The 25,049-nt window shown below is 38.1% G+C and overlaps 1 protein-coding gene across 1 annotated transcript in view; it reads left to right on the forward strand.

Annotated features, from left to right (window-relative positions):
* Nucleotides 1-25,049, forward strand: part of SLC2A13 (solute carrier family 2 member 13) — a 515,435-nt gene that overhangs the window by 320,316 nt on the left and 170,070 nt on the right. The window contains exons 5-6 of the mRNA XM_069584615.1: nucleotides 13,946-14,109; nucleotides 23,461-23,581. Of these exons, the coding sequence (XP_069440716.1) occupies nucleotides 13,946-14,109; nucleotides 23,461-23,581 (285 nt within the window). The remainder of the gene's footprint in view (nucleotides 1-13,945; nucleotides 14,110-23,460; nucleotides 23,582-25,049) is intronic.

Below are 25,049 nucleotides of genomic sequence, written 5' to 3' on the forward strand. Positions count from 1 at the left end.
GCATCTGGTCCCATCACTTCCTGGCAGTGATTTGGAGTCCAAGAATATAAAGTCTGTCATTCTTGGACTCCAAATCACTGGAGATGATGACTGCAGCCATGAAATTAAAAGATGCTTGCTCCTTGGAAGAAAAGCTATGACCAACCTAGACAGCATGTTAAAAAGCAGAGACATCACTTTACCCACAAAGGTCCATGTAGTCAAGGTTATGGTTCCTCTAGTAGTTATGTATGAAAGTGAAATTTGGACAAAGCCACAGTCATCAAGACAGTATGGTACTGGCACAAAGACAGACATATAGATCAATGGAACAAAATAGAAAGCCCAGAGATAAATCCACACACATATGGACACCTTATCTTTGACAAAGGAGGCAAGAATATACAATGGAGTAAAGACAATCTCTTTAACAAGTGGTGCTGGGAAAACTGGTCAACCACTTGTAAAAGAATGAAACTAGATCACTTCCTAACACCGCATACAAAAATAAACTCAAAATGGATTAAAGATCTAAATGTAAGATCAGAAACTATAAAACTCCTAGAGGAGAACATAGGCAAAACACTCTCCGACATAAATCACAGCAGGATCCTCTATGATCCACCTCCCAGAATTCTGGAAATAAAAGCAAAAATAAACAAATGGGATCTAATTAAAATTAAAAGCTTCTGCACAACAAAGGAAAATATAAGCAAGGTGAAAAGACAGCTTTCTGAATGGGAGAAAATAATAGCAAATGAAGCAACTGACAAACAACTAATCTCAAAAATATACAAGCAACTCCTGCAGCTCAATTCCAGAAAAATAAACGACCCAATCAAAAAATGGGCCAAAGAACTAAATAGACATTTCTCCAAAGAAGACATATGGATGGCTAACAAACACATGAAAAGATGCTCAACATCACTCATTATTAGAGAAATGCAAATCAAAACCACAATGAGGTACCACTTCACACCAGTCAGAATGGCTGCAATCCAAAAATCTGCAAGCAATAAATGCTGGAGAGGGTGTGGAGAAAAGGGAACCCTCCTACACTGTTGGTGGGAATGCAAACTAGTACAGCCACTATGGAGAACAGTGTGGAGATTCCTTAAAAAATTGCAAATAGAACTACCTTATGACCCAGCAATCCCACTTCTAGGCATACACACCGAGGAAACCAGAATTGAAAGAGACACATGTACCCCAATGTTCATCGCAGCACTATTTATAATAGCCAGGACATGGAAACAACCTAGATGTCCATCAGCAGATGAATGGATAAGAAAGCTGTGGTACATATACACAATGGAGTATTACTCAGCCGTTAAAAAGAATTCATTTGAATCAGTTCTGATGAGATGGATGAAACTGGAGCTGATTATACAGAGTGAAGTAAGCCAGAAAGAAAAACACCAATACAGTATACTAACACATATATATGGAATTTAGGAAGATGGCAATGACGACCCTGTATGCAAGACAGGGAAAGAGACACAGATGTGTATAATGGACTTTTGGACTCAGAGGGAGAGGGAGAGGGTGGGATGATTTGGGAGAATGACATTCCAACATGTATACTATCATGTGAATTGAATCGCCAGTCTATGTCTGACGCAGGATGCAGCATGCTTGGGGCTGGTGCATGGGGATGACCCAGAGAGATGTTATGGGGAGGGAGGTGGGAGGGGGGTTCATGTTTGGGAATGCATGTAAGAATTAAAGATTTTAAAATTAAAAATAAATTTAAAAAAAAAAAAGGGCAAAAAAAAAGCTGAGCACCAGAAAATCAATACTTTTGAACTGTGGTGATGGAGAAGACTCTTGAGAGTCCCGTGGACTGCAAGAAGATCAAATGAGTCACTCCTAAAGGAAATCAATCTTGAATATTCATTGGAAAGACTGATGCTGAAGCTGAAGCTCTGATACTTTGGCCACCTGATGTGAAAAGCCCACTCACTGGAAAAGACCCTGATGCTGGGAACGATTGAAGGCAGGAGGAGAAGGGGAGGACAGAGAATGAGATGGTTAGATGGCATCACTAACTCAATAGACATGAGTTTGAGCAACCTCTGGAAGCTGGTAAAGGATAGGGAAGCCTGGTGTGCTGCAATCCATGGGGTCATAAAGAGTCAGACACGACTTACCAACTGAACCATATAACAACAAAGAAAAAATTGATTATAATAATGGTTTGGGGAGTAAGTTTTCAAAGCAGTGTCATCATCACCTAGAAACTTCTTAGAAATTCAAATTCTTGGTCTTAGACTTACTGCATCAAAAATTCAGAGTAGGACCCAGCAATTTGTGTTTTAATGGGTCTTCCAGGTCATTCTGCAGTACACCAATAAATAAGAATTAATCATTTAGGAAATCTACCCTACTTAAGACTGTACAGTTATAAGAAAGGGGGAAAAATGGGTGATGATAGATAACTTAAAAGAGATAGAGTATATGATTTAAAGTCTCCCCAAGAGTGAATAATTTTGTGAGTGGAGGAATTCAAGTAAGCGAGTTGTGACCAGGTGGTGCACGTCAGCAACTAAGATAACTGAAGGATTTTAGAAGTGAATCAGGAGAGACTAGGTATTTTATGGGTGGACCATGTTGATGCTGAAGATGGGGGAGATCTATACAGTCAGCAAAAATAAGACCTGGAGCTGAATTTGGCTCAGATCATCAGCCCCTATTGCAGAATTCATGTTTCAGTTGAAAAAAGTAGGGAAAATCACTAGGCCACTAGGTGAGACTGAAATCAAATCCCTTATGATTATACAGTGGAGGTGACTAATAGCTTCAAGGGATTAGATCTGGTAGACAGAGTGCCTGAAGAACTAGAGACAGAGGTTTGTAACATTGTGTAGGAGGCCATGATCTAAACCATCCCCAAGAAAAAGAAATGCAAGAATGCAAAATGGTTATCTGAGGAGGCTTTACAAATAGCTGAGGAAAGAAGAGAAGCAAAAGGCAAGGTTGAAAGGGAGAGCGATCACAAACTGAATGCAGAGTGTCAGAGAATGGCAAGGAGAGAAAAGAAGCCCTTCTTAAATGAACAATGCAAAGTAGAAGAAAACAATAGAATGGGAAAGACTAGAAATCTCTTCAAGAAAATTGGAAATATCAAAGGAACATTTCATGCAAGGATGGGCACAATAAAGGACAGAAACAGTATGGACCTAACAGAAGAAGAAATGAAGAAGAGGTGGCAAGAATACACAGAAGAACTATACAAACGATGTCTTAATGACCAGGATAACCACAATGGTGTGGTCACTCACCTAGAGCCAGACATCCTGGAGTGTGAAGTCAAGTGGCCTTCATAGGCCTTAGGAGACATTACTGCAAACAAACCTATTGCAGGTAATGGAATTCCAGCTGAGCTATTTCAAATTCTACAAGGTGACTCTGTTAAAGTGCTGCACTCAATATGTCAGCAAATTCGGAAAACTCAGCAGTGGCCACAGGACTGGAAGAAATCAGTTTTCTTTCCAATCCCAAAGAAGGGCAGTGCCACAGAATGTTCATACTGCCATACAGTTGCCCTCATTTCACATGCTAGTGAGATTATGCTCAAAAATCCTTCAAGCTAGGCTTCAGCAGTACAAGAACTCTGGATATACAGGCTGGATTTAAAAGTGGCAGAAGACTAGAGATCAAATTGGCTATGTTTCTTGGATCATAGAGAAAGCAATGCGGTTCCAGAAAAACACCTGCTTCATTGACTATGACTGTCAAGACTAAGCCTTTGACTGTGTAGATCGCAACACTGGAAAATTCTTAAAAGAGATGGGAATTCCAAACTACCTTACCTGTCTTCTGAGATAAGATGTATGCCAGTCAAGAAGTGACAGAGAGCAACAGACATGAAACAACAGATTGGGACACAAGGAGTGCATCGAAGGTGTATATTGTCACTCTGTTTATTTAACTTATATGCAGAATATATCACGCAGAATGCCAGGATGGATGAATCACAAGCTGGAATCAAGTTAGTTGGGAGAAATAGCAACAATCTCAGATATGTAGATTATACCACTTTAATGGGAGAAACTGAAGAGAAGCTGAAGAGCCTCTTGATGAAGATGAAAGAGGAGAATGAAAAAGCTGGCTTAAAACTTAACTGTCATAAAACTAAGATTGTGGCAATTGGCCCCATTCCTTCATGGCAAATAGAAGGTGAAAAATTGGTAGCAAGGGCAGATTTTATTTTCTTGGTCTCTAAAATCACTGCAGATAGTGACTGCAGCCATGAAATTAAAAGACACTTGCTCCTTGGAAGGAAAGCTATGACAAACCTAGACAGTGTATTAAAAAGCCAAGACATCACTTTTCTGACAATGGTCTGTGAAGTCAAAGCTATGGTTTTTCCAGTAGTTATGTCAGATGTGAGAGCTGGACCATAGAGCAGGCTAAGTGCCAAGGAATTGGGGCTTTTAAATTGTGGTGTTGGAGAAGACTCATGACAGTCCCTTAGACAGCAAGGATATCAAACCAGTCAATCCTAAAAGAAATCAATCCTGAATATTCATTGGAAAGTCTGATACTGAAGCTGAGGCTTCTGTACTTTGGCCAGGAGATGCAAAGAGCCAACTCATTGGAAAAGACCCTGATGCTGGGAATGACTGAAGTCAAAAAGAGAAGGAGGCAGCAGAGGATGAGATGGTTGAATAGCATCACCATCTGAAAGGACATGAATTTGATGCATATGAGCAAGCTCTGAGAGATAATGAAGGACAGAGAATTTGGGTGTGCTGTAGTCTTTGGGGTCACTAAAGTTGGACACGACTTAGTGACCAAAGGGCAACAACATGTTGACACTATTCTTACCAAGAATCGAGACACAGATGTAAGAGTAGAGAAGAAATTGTGAGGAAAACACTGAAACTGCCATTGAAAGAGAAGTGAGCAGAAAGTAGACCAAGAATTTAAAAAGGAGAGTTAAGGATGCTTTAGTTCATTTATTCCCCTTGCCATCCTCTGCCCATCCTCAGGTCTGAGGGAAAGACAGCCTGGATTCTAGATCCAAGGTAATAGAAGGTGGTACTCTTGTGACTGAAACGCCAATACTTTGGCCACCTCATGCACAGAGTTGACTCATTGGAAAAGACCCTGAGGTTGGGAGGGATTGGGGGCAGGAGAAGAAGGGGACAACAGAGGAGGAGATGGCTGGATGGCATCACCGACTCGATGCACAGGAGTTTGAGTGAACTCTGGGAGTTAGTGATGGACAGGGAGGCCTGGCATGCTGCGCTTCATGGGGTCTCAAAGAGTCAGACACGACTGAGCGACTGAACTGAACTGAACTGAACTCTTATGACTAGATTAGTTAACAAGGCACAGGGAAAGAGTGTGAGGGGGCTGGGATGACAGGAAGATTGAGGCAAATTATTAATCTACAGTTTAATATGAAAGTAAATGAGCAAGTATATAGGTGACCTAGAAGTCTCGGATTCCTGCTTGTTACAAAATAAGTAAGGCTGTGAGATACGGTGAGGAAAGGTGGAAGCCCTCTTAACTAACATGATGAAGATTGGCTCTTGTTTAAGTTCAGTTCAGTTCAGTTCAGTTCAGTCACTCAGCCGTGTCCAACTCTTTGCAACCCCATGAATTGCACCACGCCAGGCCTCCCTGTCCATCACCAACTCCCAGAGTTCACTCAGACTCACGTCCATCGAGTCAGTGATGCCATCCAGCCATCTCATCCTCTGTTGTCCCCTTCTCCTCCTGCCCTCAATCCCTCCCAGCATCAGAAGCTTTTCCAAGGAGTCAACTCTTTGCATGAGGTGGCCAAAGTACTGGAGTTTCAGCTTTAGCATCATTCCTTCCAGTGAACACCCAGAACTGATCTCCTTTAGGATGGACTGGTTGGATCTCCTTGCAGTCCATGGGACTCTCAAGAGTCTTCTCCAACACCACAGTTCAAAAGCATCAATTATTTCGTGCTCAGCTTTCTTCATAGTCCAACTCTCACATCCATACATGACTACTGGAAAAACCATAGTCTTAACTAGACAGATCTTTGTTGGCAAAGTAATGTCTCTGCTTTTGAATATGGCTCTTGTTTAGTTAACTGAAAAAGACAGTTATGAGGAAATATGTATATATATCTTCAACATTTTTTAGTTGTACATTAATTCATCACATCTACTGCTTGTACTTCCACATTGTTTTTCTTGCATAAACCACTCAATATTGTCATCTATGAATTCTAGACTTAGTTTCTCAAATAGAACAAGAACTGAAAGACACTGGAGAAGAGCCCTAAGGACAGAATCTTTTTAGAATTTTACATTGTATCCCCCATTTTTTAATGGTAGTGTTGCCTACATTTTTTTTAAAGTACTTTGCCTTTATTAACTTTTTAAAATTATAAATTTTAATATAATGCATCTTCTATTTTATTGATTTAGGTATTATTTGATTAAATTGCATAAGAACAATGGTAGGCATAAACAGGTTGGAACAAGCACATCTGATTTGATTCAACAGTTTAATTGTATGGGCTTCCCTGGTAGCTCAGATGGTAAAGAATCCACCTGCAATGCAGGAGACCTGGGCTTGATCCCTGGGTCACGAAGATTCCCCTGGAGAAAAAAATGGCAACCCACTCCAGTATTCTTGCCTGCAGAATCCCATGAACACACCATGGGGTCATCTAGAGTTGAACACAACTGAGCAACTAACACTTATTTACAATTCAACAAATGGGAAATATGAGCCTGCGTGAAGTCCTGAATGTTCAGTCTCGTGTGGGCATATATTTTGCAGAGAGAATTTATAGGTTAATCTGGCAAATTGAGAACATACTTCTTGCTGTTAAATTAACTATACTAGCAATAGTGAAAGTGACAGGTTGTGGCTTTAAGAAGCTGAAAAAAAATAACTTTTTCAGAAATCCCTAGGAAAGGCTTTGTTTAATAAAATCATAATATGCATGTTTTTTTCAGCATATGAGATGCTCATGTTTATACTTTTATTGCTAGTTAAAAGTCATTATTAGGCTGGATTGCCAGTACCAAAGCCTACATGTTTTCTAGAGCTATTTTGTTTTTTCAAATTTAAAATTCAAGATTGAAAGCTACCTCTCACATAATCTGTAAGACAACGATATACATATAATCTGGCTGTTACTGTTCTTTGACATCTAAGAGATTTGTGAAACTCATTTGGGTTCTCTGTGAGAACACACTGCTTTCAGTCCTTTCATTTTCACTCTGGGGAAGAGATGGTGTGTGTGAGAAAACCAAAGGTTAACCAGGAAATCTTTGAAGAAGATGATAATGTGTCAGGTAGATATTATAAAATGATTTTGAAAAGAGAAGGCATCCTTTCTTTGAATCTAAAAAGGAAATAAAGCCTTTATCAGCTCATATTCTCTTATAAAGAAAGCTGTTATGCTTTGTGCAAATTTAAACTACTACATAAAGGCTCAGAGTAAGTTATCAGTTCAGCTCTGTTGCTCAGTCGGGTCTGACTGTTTGTGACCCCATGGACTGTACCATGCCAGGCTTCCCTGTCCAACAACTCCCAGAGCCTACTCAAACTCATATCCATCACATCGGTGGTGCATTCTAACCATCTCATCCTCTGCTGTCCCCTTATCCTCCTGCCTTCAATCTTTCCCAGCATCAGGGTCTTTTCCAATGAGTCGCTTCTTTGCATCAGGTGGCCAAAGTATTGGTGTTTCAGCTTCAGCATCAGTCCTTCCAATGAATATTCAGGACTGATTTCCTTTAGTCCTGAATGACAGGTTTGGTCTCCTTGCAGTCCAAGGGACTCTCAAGAGTCTTCTCCAACACCACAATTCAAAAGCATTAATTCTTCAGCACTCAGCTTTCTTTATAGTCCAACTCTCACATCCATACTTTGTGGTAGCCTATTACATAAATGGTTGGCTGATAGCATCATTTATAAAAGCATTGGAATTCACATGTTTTAAAATGTAAATTAAATGTGTCACTTCATCAATACATGATGACTTTTGAAAACTAGGTTTGTGAATTATTCTGACCTAGGTATGTCATCTCCTGGCCTTGAAAGAGTCCTGTAAAAAGAAATATAGCTATTGTATGAATTCTTCTGAAACTGATTATCCTTTAAGTAAATATTCTTACCTTCATTCCTCACCTTCTCATTCTAACTGTTGGCCTTTTCCTTATTTTACTGTTGATTAGTTTCTTTATGTAATAGAGTGAAAGTGAAAGTGAAGTCACTCAGTCGTGTCTGACTCTTTGCGACCCCATAGATTGTAGCCTACCAGGCTCCTCTGTTCATGGGATTTTCCAGGCAATAGTACTGGAGTGGATTGCCATTTCTTTCTCCAGGGTATCTTCCCAACCCAGGGATCAAATCTGGGTCTCCCGGATTGTAGATAGACGCTTTACCTTCTGAGCCACCAGGAAAGTCCACTCCAAACATGTACATGTCATAAACAACCTGTGAATATTTCTCATTAATCAGCAAAGGGAAATTAAGGTTGTAGATCAAACTAAATCTGTTAATCAGTTTCTCTTAAAATAAGAAGATTACCCTATTTATCTGGGTTGACCTAGTGTAATTACAGAGGTCTTTATATGCAGGGAAAGCAGAAAGGAGTCTCAGAGTAAAGGGAACTGAAAGGCACTGCATGAACCCACCTTTGTGGGCTTTGAATCATGAGGAAGTGGAGTCCTCAAGCCACAGCGTATGGAAGATGTTAAAAGCAAAAACCAACCAGCAAAGAAGTCTATTTCCCCTGGAGATTCTAGAAAGAAATACCCAGCTGACACCTTTATTCCTGACACCCAATAAAATCGGTGTCAGATTTCTGACCTATAAACCTGTTAGGCAATAAATTTATATTGATTTAAGCCAGTGTGATTGTAGTAATTTTTTATGGCAACAATAAAATCAAATACATCTACTAGTGTTTGAGAAAGAAAAATGAGGATGAAAACGCAAGACAGTCAATCCAAAGAAAGATTTAGTGTGGGTTAAAGTTGCAAGGCTTGCTGACAGGAAGATAAAAGACCATCATGGAATTTCAGCCTTTGCTCTCAGTGTTTCACATTAATATAGAAAATCTACAGGGTGAAGTGAAGTGAAGTGAAGTTGCTCGGTCATGTCTGACTCTTTGCGACCCCATGGGCTGTAGCCTGCCAGGCTCCCCTGTTCATGGGATTTTCCAGGCAATAGTGCTGGACTGGATTGCCATTTCCTTCTCCAGTGGATCTTCCCGACCCAGGGATCCTACCCGGGTCTCCCGCATTGTAGACAGACACTTTACCGTCTGAGCCACCACTATATCTAATGAAAGAACCTGAAAAATACTTCAAACAATTTACGCTTGTTCAGGTCTGCATCTAGTCTGTACACTTTACTGTAGTTAGAGTGATCTTTTCAGAAAACAAACTTAATTGTTTGTTTCCCTTCACAGTTCTCCATTCCCTACAGAATAAAATCCAAACAAGGAGCGTGGCTCTCAAGGCCCCTCTATAACAAAAGGTTCTACTGAAGCTTTCTGTCATACTTCTCTTTCCTTTGAACCTTATTATGTTCAGCCACAGTAACATACTTTTGGTGTATGAATCCAGCATAGTATTTTGTACATTTTTCCTTCCTACATGTCATTTCCTTTACCACCAATGTCCTTCTAGATCATTGTATGTGCTGCCAAACCCCTTGTGAATTCTTCAAAACTTAACTCAAACATTAAATTTTCTGGAAAATCAAGGAACTTTATAAAGGGAAATTATTTGGTCTGTCCTTTAATGCCACATTGTGATTTACATACCTTGCAATATCAAAATTATTTCTTTCCATGTCATTCTTTTATGGGAGCTTCTTTAGGGCAGCAACTGGATGTAATAATACATCTGTGGGAATTCAGTAACTCATATATATATATAGTATGTCTTCAATATGTAAATGCTAACTGAACAGTGTTATCTGATCTGGCCAGCACACCACAGAGATGTCTTTTTTTTAAATGTGTTTATTTTTATTTGAAGGATAATTGCTTTACAGTATTGTGATGGTTTCTACCAAACATCAGCCATACAGAGATGTCTTTAAAAATGATAGTTTCTGATTCCCAGGCCAGGTTTTACTTATATTCTGCCTCTATAAATTTAAGTAACATAAAAAATAATTTTACACACCTAGGACACATTTTGCATTTTAAATAAAATTCTGATACTCACTAACTTACTTTGTTTGATACTACTTCTATTTCTTGCCATTAATTTAATGCATACAATTTCATGATTTTATTATGTCAAAAATGAAAACAATGAAATACAGTTGTCCCTCTCTCAGTTATCCACAGGAGATTGGTTCAAGGACCCCCACAGATACTCAAATCAGAGGATCGTCATGTCCCTCACATCCCACAAGCATACATATTAATGATTACCTTAAATGTACATGGATTAAATGCACCAAACAAAAGACATAGGTTGGCTGAATGAATACAAAATCAAGACCCATATATATACCATCCATAAGAGAACCACTTCAGATCTAGGGACATATAAAGACTGAAAGTTAGGGGAGGGTAAAAAAGTATTCCATGCAAATGGAAGCCAAAAGAAAGCTGAAATGGTACTACTCATATCAGACAAAATAGACTTTAAAATACAGACTATTCTAAGAGATAAGAAATGATAATGCATAATGACCAAAGGATGGATCTTAAAAGGACATAAAACAATTGTAAATATGTTGTTTCTTCTTGATGTTCAGTCATTAAGCCATGTCCCATTCTTGGCGATCCCATGGATTGCAGCTTGCCAGGCTCCTCTGTCCTCCACTACCTCCCAGAGTTTGCTCAAATACATGTCCATTGAGTTGGTGATACTGTCTAACCATCTCATCCTCTGCCACCTGCTTCTCCTTTTAGCCTTCAATCATTCCTAGCATCAGGATCTTTTCCAAGAGTCAGCTCTTTGCATCAGGTGACCAAAGGATTGGAGCTTCAGCTTTAGCAACAGTCCTTCTGAATAATATTCAGGATTGATTGGTTTGATCTCCTTGCAGTCCATGGGACTCCCAAGAGTCTTTACTATCACCACTATTTGAAAGCATCAGTTCTTCAGTGCTCAACCTTCTTTATAGTCCAATTTTCACATCCATACATGACTACTGGAAAAACCATACCTTTGACTATATGAACCTTTGTTGGTAAAGTGATGTCTGCTTTTTAGTACTCTGCCTAGGTTTGTCATAGCTTTCCTTCCAAGGAGCAAAGTGTCTTTTGATTTCTTGGTTCATTCACCATCTATAGTGATTTTTGGAGCCCAGGAAAAGAAAGTCTGTTAGTGCTTCCAATTTTTCCCTTCTGTTTAGGGACCAGATGTCATAGTCTTCATTTTTTGAATGTTGAGTTTCAAAATAGCTTTTTGACTCACCTCTTTCACTTTCATCAAGTGGCTCTTTAGTTCCTCTTTACTTTCTGCCATTAGAGTGATATTATGTGCATGTCTCAGGTTGTTGCTGTTTTTCCCAGCTATCTTGATTCCAGCTTGTGATTCATCCAGCTTAAAGTCCATAGGGTTGCAAAGAGTCAGACACAACTGAGCGACTAAGCACAGCACAGCACATGAAAACATTGACTACCATCCAGAAACTTTAGACTGAAATATGGAAATATTTCAGTTTATTGAATATATTCTTAGATTTGGATTTGGGGAAGCAACAGTTAGAACTGGACATGGAACAACAGACCGGTTCCAAATAGGAGAAGGAGTACATCAAGGCTGTATACTGTCACCCTGTTTATTTAACTTATATGCAGGGTACATCATGAGAAACGCTGGACTGGAAGAAACACAAGCTGGAATCAAGATTGCTAGGAGAAATATCAATAACCTCAGACATGCAGATGACACTACCCTTATGACAGAAAGTGAAGAGGAACTAAAAAGCCTCTTGATGAAAGTGAAAGAGGAGAGCGAAACAGTTGGTTTAAAGCTCAACATTCAGAAAACAAAGATCATGGCACCCAGTCCCATCACTCCATGGGAAATAGATGGATAAACAGTGGAAACAGTGTCAGACTTTATTTTTGGGGGCTCCAAAATCACTGCAGATGGTGACTGCAGCCATGAAATTAAAAGATGCTTAATCCTTGGAAGAAAAGTTTTGACCAACCTAGATAATATATTCAAAAGCAGAGGCATTACTTTGCCGACTAAGGTCGTCTAGTCAAGGCTATGGTTTTTCCAGTAGTCATGTATGGATGTGAGAGTTGGACTGTGAAGAAGGCTGAGCACTGAAGAATTGATGCTTTTGAACTGTGGTGTTGGAGAAGACTCTTGAGAGTCCCTTGGACTGCAAGGAGATCCAACCAGTCCATTCTGAAGGAGATCAGCCCTGGGATTTCTTTGGAAGGAATGATGCTAAAGCTGAAACTGCAGTACTTTGGCCACCTCATGTGAAGAGTTGACTCATTGGAAAGGACTCTGATGCTGGGAGGGATTGGGGGCAGGAGGAGAAGGGGACGACAGAGGATGAGATGGCTGGATGGCATCACGGACTCGATGGACGCAAGTTTGAGTGAACTCCGGTAGTTGGTGATGGACAGGGAGGCCTGGCATGCTGCAGTTCATGGGGTGGCAAAGAGTTGGACACCACTGAGCGACTGAACTGAACTGAACTGAACTTGTTTTGGAATGGCTTGAAAGATAGTAAAATGTGTGTTTCAAAATGTATCTTCAGAATTTGAATTCTGTCACATTACATAGATTATTTGCCAGGAATATTTTTGCTTCTTTTGTTTTCAGGGCCAATTCAAAGTAGTCTGATACAGCTACTGATATTTTCACCAAAAAAGAAATGTCCTGTGAGAAACCTATCATCTTAAACATACCAGATATATCTCCCGTTGTGCATCAACAAGTTGGCATTATGATTTTTAGAGCCAGTCTCCAGTGTATGGGCATCCTTGGTGGCTCAGATGGTAAAGCGTCTGCCTGCAGTGCAGGAGACCCGGGTTCAGTCCCTGGGTCAGGAAGATCCCCTGGAGAAGGAAATGGTAACCCACTCCACTCCTCTTGCCTGGAAAATTCCATGAACAGAGCAGCCTGTTAAGCTACAGTCCATGGGATTGCAAAGAGTCAGACACCACTGAGCAACTTCACTTTCTTTCTCTTTCTTCAGTGTATTTATTTAAAACAAAATGAGTCTATAGGACCTAATCATGCAGATGTGCTAGAGACTTACCAAAGAGCATCCCTTTTTAGGAATCACAAAGGCATTATTTTTGTATATATCATGTAAGTTTCTCATCTCCTTCCTATACTGATCAGCCCACTTGCTCAATCATGTCTCACTCTTTGCAAACCCATGGACTGTAGCCTGCTGGGCTCCTCTGTCCATGGGATTTCCTAGGCAAGAATACTGGAGTGGGTTCCCATTTCCTACTTTAGGGGCTCTTCCCAACCCAGGGATCAAGCCTGCATGTCTCCTGTCTCCTGCCTTGCAAGCAGATTCTTTACCACTTACTGGATGCCAGATAACTTGATATATTCTTTCTTTTTGTGTCTTTCAAGAAATTCTTGTACTAGATTTTTACTTTCTTTAAGATTAAGATATGTAGCAGTTCTCTTTGTTTTTTTAAGTACATACATTTACAGTGTACAGTGACTTCTGATTGATTCCATGTATTTTGAGCTTCTCCTTGATAGTTTTAGTGAAACTACAGCTGTTGCTGTCCCTAGGTGTGGAGTGCATGTAACCTTTAAAGGTTTTAGCTCTCTATTGACTTGCTTGAGTATCTCTTCTTAATGATACAGAGCTATAAATTTCATCTGGACATAGTCACTGTATTGTGATCCTTTAAATGGTTTGCATGATTTCCATGTTAACTTGACATTATTTTTCAGTTCTTCCAGGTATGATTTAGTCAGATAGATACTTATCTATATGAATAACTGTGTTTCTCTGAATGACTAACAGCAACAACTGTTTTATTCTTGCCTCACAGGTACTACAGTGCAACCATTCTGCAGATGTCTGGTGTCGAAGATGATAGACTTGCAATATGGCTGGCTTCCATTACAGCCTTCACAAATTTCATTTTCACACTTGTGGGTGTCTGGCTTGTTGAGAAAGTGGGCCGCAGGAAACTTACATTTGGTAGTTTAGCAGGTAGGTGTTGAAGAATTCAGTTATAAACTTCTCTAATGATGACAAATTAATCTTTTAAAATATAATACCATTACCACTTCTAATATAATTTTTGTAGCCATATAATAGAGTTTTTCTATTCATATAATAGTTTTAATAGAGGTCAGAAGGAATAGTTTGAACTGGACATGGAACAACAGACTGGTTCCAAATCGGGAAAGGAGTATGTCAAGGCTGTATATGGTCATCCTGCTTATTTAACTTGTATGCAGAGTACATCATGCAAAATGCCAGGCTGGATAAAGCACAAGCTGGAATCAAGATTGCCAGGAGAAATATCAATAACCCCAGATATGCAGACAACATAACACTTACTGCAGAAAGCAAAGAATAACTAAAGAGCCTCTTGGTCGAGAGTGAAAGAGGAGAGTGAAAAAGTTGGCTTAAAACTTAACATTCAGAAAACTAAGATCATGGCCTCTGGTCCCATCACTTCATGGCAAATAGATGGAGAAACAATGGAAACAGTGACAGACTTTATTTTAGGGGGCTCCAAAATCACTGCAGATGTTAACAGCAGCCATGATATTAAAACATGCTTGCTCCTTGGAAGAAAAGTTACAACCAACATAACAGCATGTTAAAAAGCAGAGACATTACTTTGCCAACAAAGGTCCATCTAGTCAAAGCTAGATGTGTGGTAGTAGTCACGTGTGGATGTGACAGTTAGACTATAAAGAAAGCTGAGCACCAAAGAATTGATGCTTTTGAACTGTGATGTTAGAGAAGACTCTTGAGAGTCCCTTGGATAGCAAGGAGATCCAGTCCATCCTAAAGGAAATCAGTCCTGAATATTCATTGGAAGGACTGATGCTGAAGCTGAAATTCCAATACTTTGGCTATCTGATGCAAAGAAATAACTCATTTGAAAAGAGCCTGATAGTGGGAAAGATTGAGGGTGGGAGAAGGGAATGACAGAGGATAAGATGGTTGGATGACATCACTGACTCAATGGACGTAAGTTTGAGTAGGGTGCAGGAGTTGGTGAAAGACAACAAAGCCTGGCATGCTGCAGTCCATGGAGTCACAAAGAGTCGGACACAACTGAGCGACTGAACTGAACTGAATAGAGTTTTTCTGAAAAAAATGTTTTAATAGAAACTTATTATAATATGTAACTAGAAATTAGAATTGTAGTAACAATTAGAGCCTACTGTGGGTAGCATTTTGCTGTTATTTTAAGTTTTACTCAAAGGTACAAAATGAAAAGCAAAGTTCTAACATACATTTTATTTTTAAGTATGATGCTGTGAAAAGGCTGCACTCAATATGCCACCAAATTTGGAAAACTCAGCAGTGGCCACAGGACTGGAAAAGGTCAGTTTTCATTCCAGTCCCAAAGAAAGGCAATGCCAAAGAATGCTCAAACTACCGCACAATTGCACTCATCTCACATGTTACTAAAGTAATGCTCAAAATTCTCCAAGCCAGGCTTCAGCAATACGTGAACTGTAAACTTCCAGATGTTCAAGCTGGTTTTAAAAAAGGCAGAGAAACCAAAGGTCAAATTGCCAACATCTGCTGGATCATGGAAAAAGCAAGAGAGTTCCAGAAAAACATCTATTTCTGCTTTATTGACTATGCCAAAGCCTTTGACTGTGTGGATCACAACAAACTGTGGAAAATTCTGAAAGAGATGGGAATACCACACCACCTGACATGCCTCTTGAGAAATCTGTATGCAGGTCAAGAAGCAACAGTTAGAACTGGACATGGACAACAGACTGGTTCCAAATTGGAAAAGGAGTACGTCAAGGCTGTATAGTGTCACCCTGCTTATTTAACTTCTATGCAGAGTACATCATGAGAAACGCTGCACTGGAAGAAATACAAGCTGGAATCAAGATTGCCGGGAGAAATATCAATAACCTCAGATATGTAGATGACACCACCCTTATGACAGAAAGTGAAGAGGAACTAAAAAGCCTCCTGATGAAAGTGAAAGAGCAGAGTGTTAAAAGGTTGGCTTAAAGCTCAACATTCAGAAAATGAAGATCATGGCATCCGGTCCCATCACTTCATGGGAAATAGATGGGGAAACGGTGTCAGACTTTATTTTTGGGGGCTCCAAAATCACTGCAGATGGTGATTGCAGCCATGAAATTAACAGACGCTTATTCCTTGGAAGGAAAGTTATGACCAACCTAGATAGCATATTGAAAAGAAGAGATATTACTTTGCCAACTAAGGTCTGTCTAGTCAAGGCTATGGTTTTTCCTGTGGTCATGTATGGATGTGAGAGTTGGACTGTGAAGAAGGCTGAGCGCTGAAGAATTGATGCTTTTGAACTGTGGTGTTGGAGAAGACTCTTGAGAGTCCCTTGGACTGCAAGGAGATCCAACCAGTCCATTCTGAAGGAGATCAGCCCTGGGATTTCTTTGGAAGGAATGATGCTAAAGCTGAAACTGCAGTACTTTGGCCACCTCATGTGAAGAGTTGACTCATTGGAGAAGACTCTGATGCTGGGAGGGATTGGGGGCAGGAGGAGAAGGGGACGACCGAGGATGAGATGGCTGGATGGCATCACTGACTCGATGGACGTGAGTCTGAGTGAACTCCGGGAATTGGTGATGGACAGGGAGGCCTGCCGTACTGTGATTCATGGGGTTGCAAGGAGTTGGACACAACTGAGCAACTGAACTGAACTGAACTGAATATGGAAATAAATTTGGAGCATTTTTTTTCAAAGTTCTTCAACAGTGGAACATTGGAACCATATAATTTCTTCACAAAGTTGGGACAGTCTCTTTCTGTGTTTGAACAAGGCCTAAATCCTAGAGTAAATTCTGATTGATTTGGTATGTTTTCTGTGATAACTTAATAAGAAAAACCCTTCTCACTTTAAAGTATCTTTTGTCTTTAAATTTGCCCGTTTTATTTATTATTTCTATAATGCAGGGGCTTTTTCATTAGATATGGCTTTTTCAAAATGATAACCTTCTCTGACACTTTCTTCACGTTTGTATCAAAGAATTTTCTAATCTTTTTCAAATATACAAGCAGATTTCTACTTATCAATTAGCTATCTTCTAATTATTTCTATGTAAGTTTATTTAGAGTAAGAATATATTTTTCTATTAAAATATAAATTTTCTAGGCCAGCATTAATTAAATTTTATTTTAACTAAATATAACTAAAGCATTCATCCAATAGAACTGCTTCAAGTCACTTGTCCCAAATTTTGATGAGAAAATGCATTTAGGGTTTCATACTCAATTATCAAGAATACATACTCCCTCTTACCCTTAACTCCAGAAAGAAGAGTAGAATGCATCCACCTTCTGTTTTTGCCTTGAGTGAAAGCTTTGAGCTGAATAATGTAAGTTGAACTACAGTATCAGAACTGAGGGGAAGGCAGGGGGAAGATTGATTAAAAGGCAAAGGTAATTGCAACAGCCAATGTATACAGGGAAACAGGAGGGTAAGTGAGGAAAAGTGAGGGACAAGAGAAGGTTAAAAGCCATACATTTACAACCTATTCAAGGAACCAGAATTGTCCAGGCCTGGAGAAAAAGACTACAGAGACACCAAATAGATGAGGACATAGCTTTTTTAACTTAATATTAGAAAAATATAATAATCAGACCTATGCAACAACAAATGAGCTGCCTCATTAGGATAGTAAGCTCTCAACAAAAGGATAGACGGCCATCAGGCAGTGATGTGCTAAAGACAGATTCCTGCAGTGGGTTGAAAATTGGTTCTGCTTACTCCTGAGGTTCAGATAAACTCTAAGAAGTGGTAATAGCTGCTTTAAAAATGTTTTAGTGGGCACACTTTCTGTTTGACAGGACCTTAGTATACTGCTTCCTCAAGAGATCTATTTTTTAAATAGAATTTTGGGTCTAAAATTTGGGATTTGGCTTTTGAGATTTTGAGAAAAATGCTGATTTTGAGATGGGGAAAATAGTTTTTCTAGCTCCCTCTGTCCCTTTATTTGTTGTATTACAGGACTTTGAGTCATTATAGATACAAAGCCAGACTGGGTTTGAATTTTGTGACATTGAACAGGTTCTATTTTCTCATCTATGAACAGGGATTAATTATAGTCCTTCATAGGTTTATAGTATAGACTGAACACATTAACACATGTATAGCATTTCAAACAGTACCTGACCCAGACAATAAAATGTTCAAAGAATTTTGCTATCACAGTATTGTTACTGCCAAAGAGTGATTATTTGTTGTTTTAACCATAATCCAGGAGCATTCCTGAACTCCTCTTCTGGATGTCATGTTTCACCCCTCCATGTAAGTCCTCTTCCCCAGGGATTTCCAGAATCTATCGCTGGCTATTAAGAAAAGTGAAGTGAAATGAAAGTTGCTCAGTCATGTCCAACTCTGTGATTCCAGGGACTATACAGTCCATGGAATTCTCCAGGACAGAATATTGGAGTGGGTAGCTTTTCCCTTCTCCAGGGGATCTTCCCAACCGAGGAATCAAACCGTGGTCTCCTGCATTGCAGGCAGATTCTTTACCAACTGAGCCATCAGGGAACTTGGAAAAAAGAAAAAAAAAGATCTGGGGAAAAAGATTAAGAGTTTCCAGGCACTGCCTTTATGAGCAACCAGGAGGCAGTTTTCTTTCCTGCCGAATGAAGAGATTGTCTTTAAATTTGTAGTATTACAAGAAAGATCAGTTCTCTTAGCGAGCTTTGAAAATATTAAAAGTCAGGACACCGCAGAATGTGCTTCCTTTAAATTATTCATAGGTTATATATTTTGGATTTCTTTGTATAAAGAGTTTCTTTGGGTCTAGCTAAATGCAGTTTATTTGTAGTACTTGTTAAAGATTGAGCACCTAAAATATTTTTAAGAATTTGTTTATTTAGGTTTTTTTTTTTTTTAATGTAGCACAGGGAACTCTACTCAGTGCTCTGTGGCTACCTAAACGGGAAGGAAATCCAAAACAGAGGGGACATACGTATTCATATGGCTGATTCACTTTGTTATACAGCAGAAACTAATGTTACAGTATTGTAAAGCAACTATTGTTGTTGTTGTTTAGTCACTAGGTCGTGTCCAACTCTTTGTGACCCTATGGATTGTAGCCCACTGGGTCCCTCTGTGCATGGGATTTCCCAGTCAAAAATACTGGAATCGTTTGCCATTTTCTTCTCCAGGGGATCTTGCCATCCCAGAGATATAACCCATGTCTGCTGCATCAGCAGGCAGGTTCTTTTCATCTGAGCCACCAGGGAAGCTGCAAAGCAACTATACTCCAATCAAAATTTATAAGTAAATAAAGAAATAATAACATTTTTAAAGAAATTATTTTGACTTTTTCACCATTTTTCATCTAATAAAATAAATCATAATATATTTAATATTCTACCAATGCTAGTATTAGAACACTCGTCTATTTAAAATTTCTTAAATTAGCTTGGAATTTTTAAATTTTTGGTTCACTTTTATTCCATATTTTGTGTTTTATTGATTTTTTTTATATTGGGTGAAATTTAGTAAAAAAAATCAAAATAACTTTTTGAATAGGTGCTTGTTCTTTAAAAATTACTGTAAACAAACTGTATTTAGCTAGACCAGGACGAAGAAACTCTTTATACAAAGAAATATAAAATATATAGTCTATGAATAATTTTAAATATAGGACATTTTGTGGTATTCTGACTTAATATGTTCAAAGCTTGCTAAGAGAACTGGTCTTTCTTGTATTACCAACTTAATGACAGCCTCTTGATCCTTTTAATAGAGGAAGGCTTATATCTATGTAATTTTATTACTTATAAATCAGAAAGCAAGAAACACTGTGTTATTTTCTGCCAGATATTTTGGTAGTGGAATATTCCCTAAAATATCACTCACAGGTTATCTTCATCAGAATTACCAAGGATACTTTAAACTGTGAATTTTGGGGGGCCCAACCCCCAATCTACTAAATTGGAATCTCTGAAAATGAAGTCTGGAACATGTGTAGGTGATACTTAAGCACAAAAAGTGTGTTCTGTTTGAGTCGTGGGTAAGGAAAATTTTTTTAAAAATATTTACTAATAATACAGGCCCTTGTATCAGATAGTTAAGGTAACTTACTTCATCGGGTATTTTTGAGGATTCTATTTATCCAGCATACTACCTCCTGTGGAGAACATTTTTATTAGGAAAATGATATCAGAATTCCAAAATGCAACAGTATAGATGGCTAAGGAGGGACTCCTTTCTTATAATATAAAGAATGTGCCCAAACCTCCCATTACACTGGAGCAGATCCTTTCATACAAGGCCTTTCTTCATTGAACTCAATGAATGATTGAATCCATTAACAATCATAGAACTATTGAAAACTATAACAACTTTAAATGCCATTGAGTCACTGATAAAGCAGCTGTGATTTGTTAAGGGAGAGGAAATAGGTAGTTCAGGTAGTTTAAAGCCTTAAAGAGACTTGTGCATATGATAGGATGGGTGACCATTTTAAAATTTACTCTATAAATTAAGTCATTTAAGACACCATTCCCTTCCCTTAAGGAATTTATCATCTCATAAGATAAGAGTTTTTACTCTGTTGCCGGCTACCACAATCACCTATGAAATCATATTATCTGATCCCCATTTTATAGAGACTGATTCAGAGGTTGAGGTACATTCAAAACAGTTCCGCTTTGAATAGGAAGCCAGGATTGAGAAACAAGACAATAATAAAAGTATGATACCGACTTTTTAAATATTTCCATCCATACTAGTTCAAAACAGATTTGTGTTTAGGAAATGTAAACCTTCAACTAGGAATTTTGTGTATCCAAATGGCCTTTTCCCCAAATTTTGCAAGTTGGTTGGACTTTTTTGAGATGGATCCAAGAGATATAATATCTATACTGCAGAACTCTCATCTGGAATATTTCTCTCATACTAATCCATGACCTCAACTGAATAGTCTTAACTTGTTATTTTCTTAGAAAATAGCCAGCATTGCAAAAATCTGTAGTACTGTGAGATCTGCTCTATGCCAGGCACTAGAATTGAATATATGTTAATATGTGTTAGGTATACTATCTTAGAGTATACAGTTTATCACAGGGACCAATTATTTTAAGTAGTGCTATGAAAAAAGAGTGCCATGTTTCCTTTGCATCCTAAAATATCAACTTTTCGTGATTGAAGCAAATCTTACCTGTCCCATGACAATATTCTGTGGAGGTAATTTTGGAAAACTTAGGACCCAGCTTCTTTGACAGACAGGTTAACAGTAAAACTCTTGGTTTATTTTGCTTTATTTGAGGAGAGAGGGATGACTTTTATTTACATGCCCAGTAAATATTTTCTTTTTCTGAGAGATAGAATTGTTTTTTGTTTCCCAATTCAGGAATTGGTAGTTTTTTGAGAACATAATACCTCAAACTAGCTCTAGTTCTAGTTTGAATTTTAAGCCAACAAGGGGAAAATGAACTGAGATTATATATTCATGACTCTTCAGCCTGGTGTGGTAAAATAGGCTCCTGATCTTTTCTTCAAGCCATCTCTCTCCTTTTCAGCTTTCTTCTAGATTTTGAAAGTACGCTGCTGCTGCTGTATTTAATAATTATAGTACAATAATTAACATTTTTAGCTTTATAAAAATCTTTCACATGTATTGTGATATTTAAAATTCACTGCAATTCTGCAAGATGAATATTGTAACTAAGCCTCATTTTACAGCAGACAAAATTGAATGTTGGAAAGGTTATGTGCATTGTCCAAGATCATGAAGTCAAGAAACAGCAGGGTGAGAACTTAACCACAGTATCTAACTTGACATATCACCTCTATATTAAACACGAACACTTCAACAATTATGTAATCCAGTTCCACTTTAACAGTGCTTCCCAAAGTTGTTCTTTTATCCATTTGAAAAATACATTTCATCATTCCTAAATAATTTCCTCATTTATCTAATAGAAACTTTACTGCTACATAAATGACCACCCTGAGTTCCATATTTTAAACATATTGCCTCACTCTAGTAAATTAAACAAACAAATGCATCCATATTTTCTTCTTTCTTCCCATGACCTTTTTTTTTATTCTCACAATGGCTGGAACAATAGTCAGAAATTTGAAAACTTTCTTGTTTCCTGTCAGCATTTCTATAAAGGACTCAAAAATGAGCTTTTTAAGTGATATATGTGTGTGTGTGTGGTTTTACATGATTTTATATATATATATATATATATATATATATATATATATATATATACTGTTATATCTTTTAAAGTGATTTTGTATAAAATCACATTCTGTACCCTAAAATCAAAGACAAATATTCCACTTCCAAATGCCAACAGGAAAAAGAATTGAATGTATGTGTTATATCATTTCTGGGATTTTTAAGTATTTACAAAATGTTACTCCTTTTTATGAGAAATTCTCTTTCACCTGTTTTTGAAATATTTAGTTTGTTACTTTTTAGTTTATTATTTGGATCGTACTTTGCCGACGTTACTTTGCCAACAAAAATCCGTCTAGTCAAAGATATGATTTTTCCAGTTGTTATGTATGGATGTGAGAGTTGGACCATAAAGTAAGCTAAGCACCAAAGAACTGATGCTTTTAACTGTGGTGTTGGAGAAGACTCTTGAGAGAGATCCAAGGAGATCCAACCAATCAATCCTAAAGGGAATCAGCACTGAATATTCATTGGAAGTACTGATGCTGAAGCTCCAATACTTTGGCCACCTGATTCAAAGAACTGACTCACTGGAAAAGACTCCGATGCTGAGAAAGATTGAAGGCAAGAGGAGAAGGGGACGGCAGAGGAATAGATGGTTGAATGGCATCACTGAGACGATGACATGAGTTTGAGCAAGCTCAGGGAATTGGTAATAGGCAGGGAGGCCTGGGTTGTTGCAGTCCATAGGGTCACAAAGAGTCGGACAAGACAGAGTGACTGAACTACAACTACCATTTGGATTCTAGATGATCGAATAACATTAGAACAATTTTCTTGGTAATGAAAGGAGCACTTGATATAAATCCGTTGCCTTTTGTACTTCCTGACATGTTAGGCACTCAATAATGTTAGTTATATTAATTCTTTTTGAGACTGTCAGCAATCCAAAATGGTGTTTGTTTAGAAAGTTATTACTAGTGCTTGGCTAACAAATGTATTTGATTTGAATTTCATTCTTGTCATTTCTCACAGTGAACATGCTAGTGAGTTTTTATGACAATACTTATGTATGAGGATTTTTTTTTTAATCCAATGAAGATATATCAAGGTATTATTTTTTCAGAGAGATGTCTTGCTACACCCAGCCTGCTTTGAAAGAATGTTGTCAGCTCTTCTCTGATGTAGAACTTTTTTTTTTTTTTTTTTTTAGGTACCACTGTAGCCCTCATTATTCTTGCTTTGGGATTTCTGCTGTCAGCCCAGGTTTCTCCACCCATCACTTTTAAGCCAATATCTCCTTTAGATCAGAACACTACTTGCACAAGATACAGGTGAGATTTTATAATGGTCCCCTTCCTTAACCTAATTTGGTAACTTCTTTGTTTACTTATAACTTTCCTAAAATATGAGAGATGAGTAGGAGCATCCTAGGCATCCAGACTTAATGGTGAAAACACATGCTTCAGGAAAAGTGAGTTATTAGACACAATTTTGGTGATATTTCTCTGGAAATTGGAAGCATATATTGGTACAGAATCTAAGCAGGAATACTGAGAAGCTATTTTATATCATATATGACTCAGTGACATCTACATTCTAAGTGAAATGAACTTTCATCAGTAATTAAGCTTTTCCATGATGTACATATCTGATACACTTATTATCTGGATATTCTATCAGTTTCCATGATGTACATGTCTGATACAGTTTATTATCATTTGGATATTCTATCAGTTTATCTTTACCATGTTCCACAAGTATCCCTTCATTCATTTAAGCACAAAAGAATTTTTCCTCTCACTAGTAGGGTTCTTGAAGAGCAATAGAAAGTGGGAAAATGTGCTGGAAGAGTGTTTTAATCATCAGCTTCAGGTTTAATAACTTGTTAAGTTAAGCAGTATACACCCTATGTGATAGATTAATAGATAGAGAAATGGATGAATGGATACATCCGGTGACAGATGGACTGAAGAATGCACAATTGAATTAATTAAAAATTGAATGAGTGAACAGGTCAATTAATAAAATTATCAGTAGAGTTCCACATTCCTTCATGGTTGTGATTCCCTCTTAGGGCTTCTCAGGTGCCTCAATAAGAATATGCCAACACAATGCAGGAGACGTGGGTTCAATCCCTGGGTCAGGAAGATCCCCTGAAGAAGGAAATAGCAACCATATCCAGTATTCTTGTCTGGGATATCCCATGGGTAGGGGAGCCTAGCGGGCTGTAGGCCATGGGGTCACAAAGGAGTCAGACATGACTTAGTGACTAAACAACAACAAACAACAAAGAGTTTCAAAGTTTTTTGCTTCATTTTAGTGGCTGGAAAGGTTAGCAACCCCTTTAAAATGTATGGATCGAATAGCTTTAAAAATAAATAATGATATTCCTTCAGCCTCAACTAAACAGATGTAAGTCTCAAATCAAAGGGTAAATCATTTATTAAGTTGGGTACTCCTATATGAAATTAAAACATTACATTGGTACACTAAATTCCACTTGGGATCTCTTGGAGCTTCTCATTTAACAGAATTTATGGTGCCTTCTTATTACAACAGTGAGGAAGACATATGTAATTATGTCTTTCTGGTTGCAAATTGTGATATCTACTTGCCTTTGGAAATGAATGTTGTATATGTTTATCACTTTACTATTTTTTGACAGTCTTTATGTTCTAAGGAAGATGTAAAGGTGCCTTAAAAGAAGTTAACCTTAACATAGACTATTTCTGTATATAGAGACTTTTACTTTCTTTGGATATCTGACCTCAACTGCTAGAAAGATGGTAGACCATTACT

Source organism: Ovis canadensis, chromosome 3 (genome assembly GCF_042477335.2).
Source record: "Ovis canadensis isolate MfBH-ARS-UI-01 breed Bighorn chromosome 3, ARS-UI_OviCan_v2, whole genome shotgun sequence".
NCBI lineage: Eukaryota > Metazoa > Chordata > Mammalia > Artiodactyla > Bovidae > Ovis > Ovis canadensis.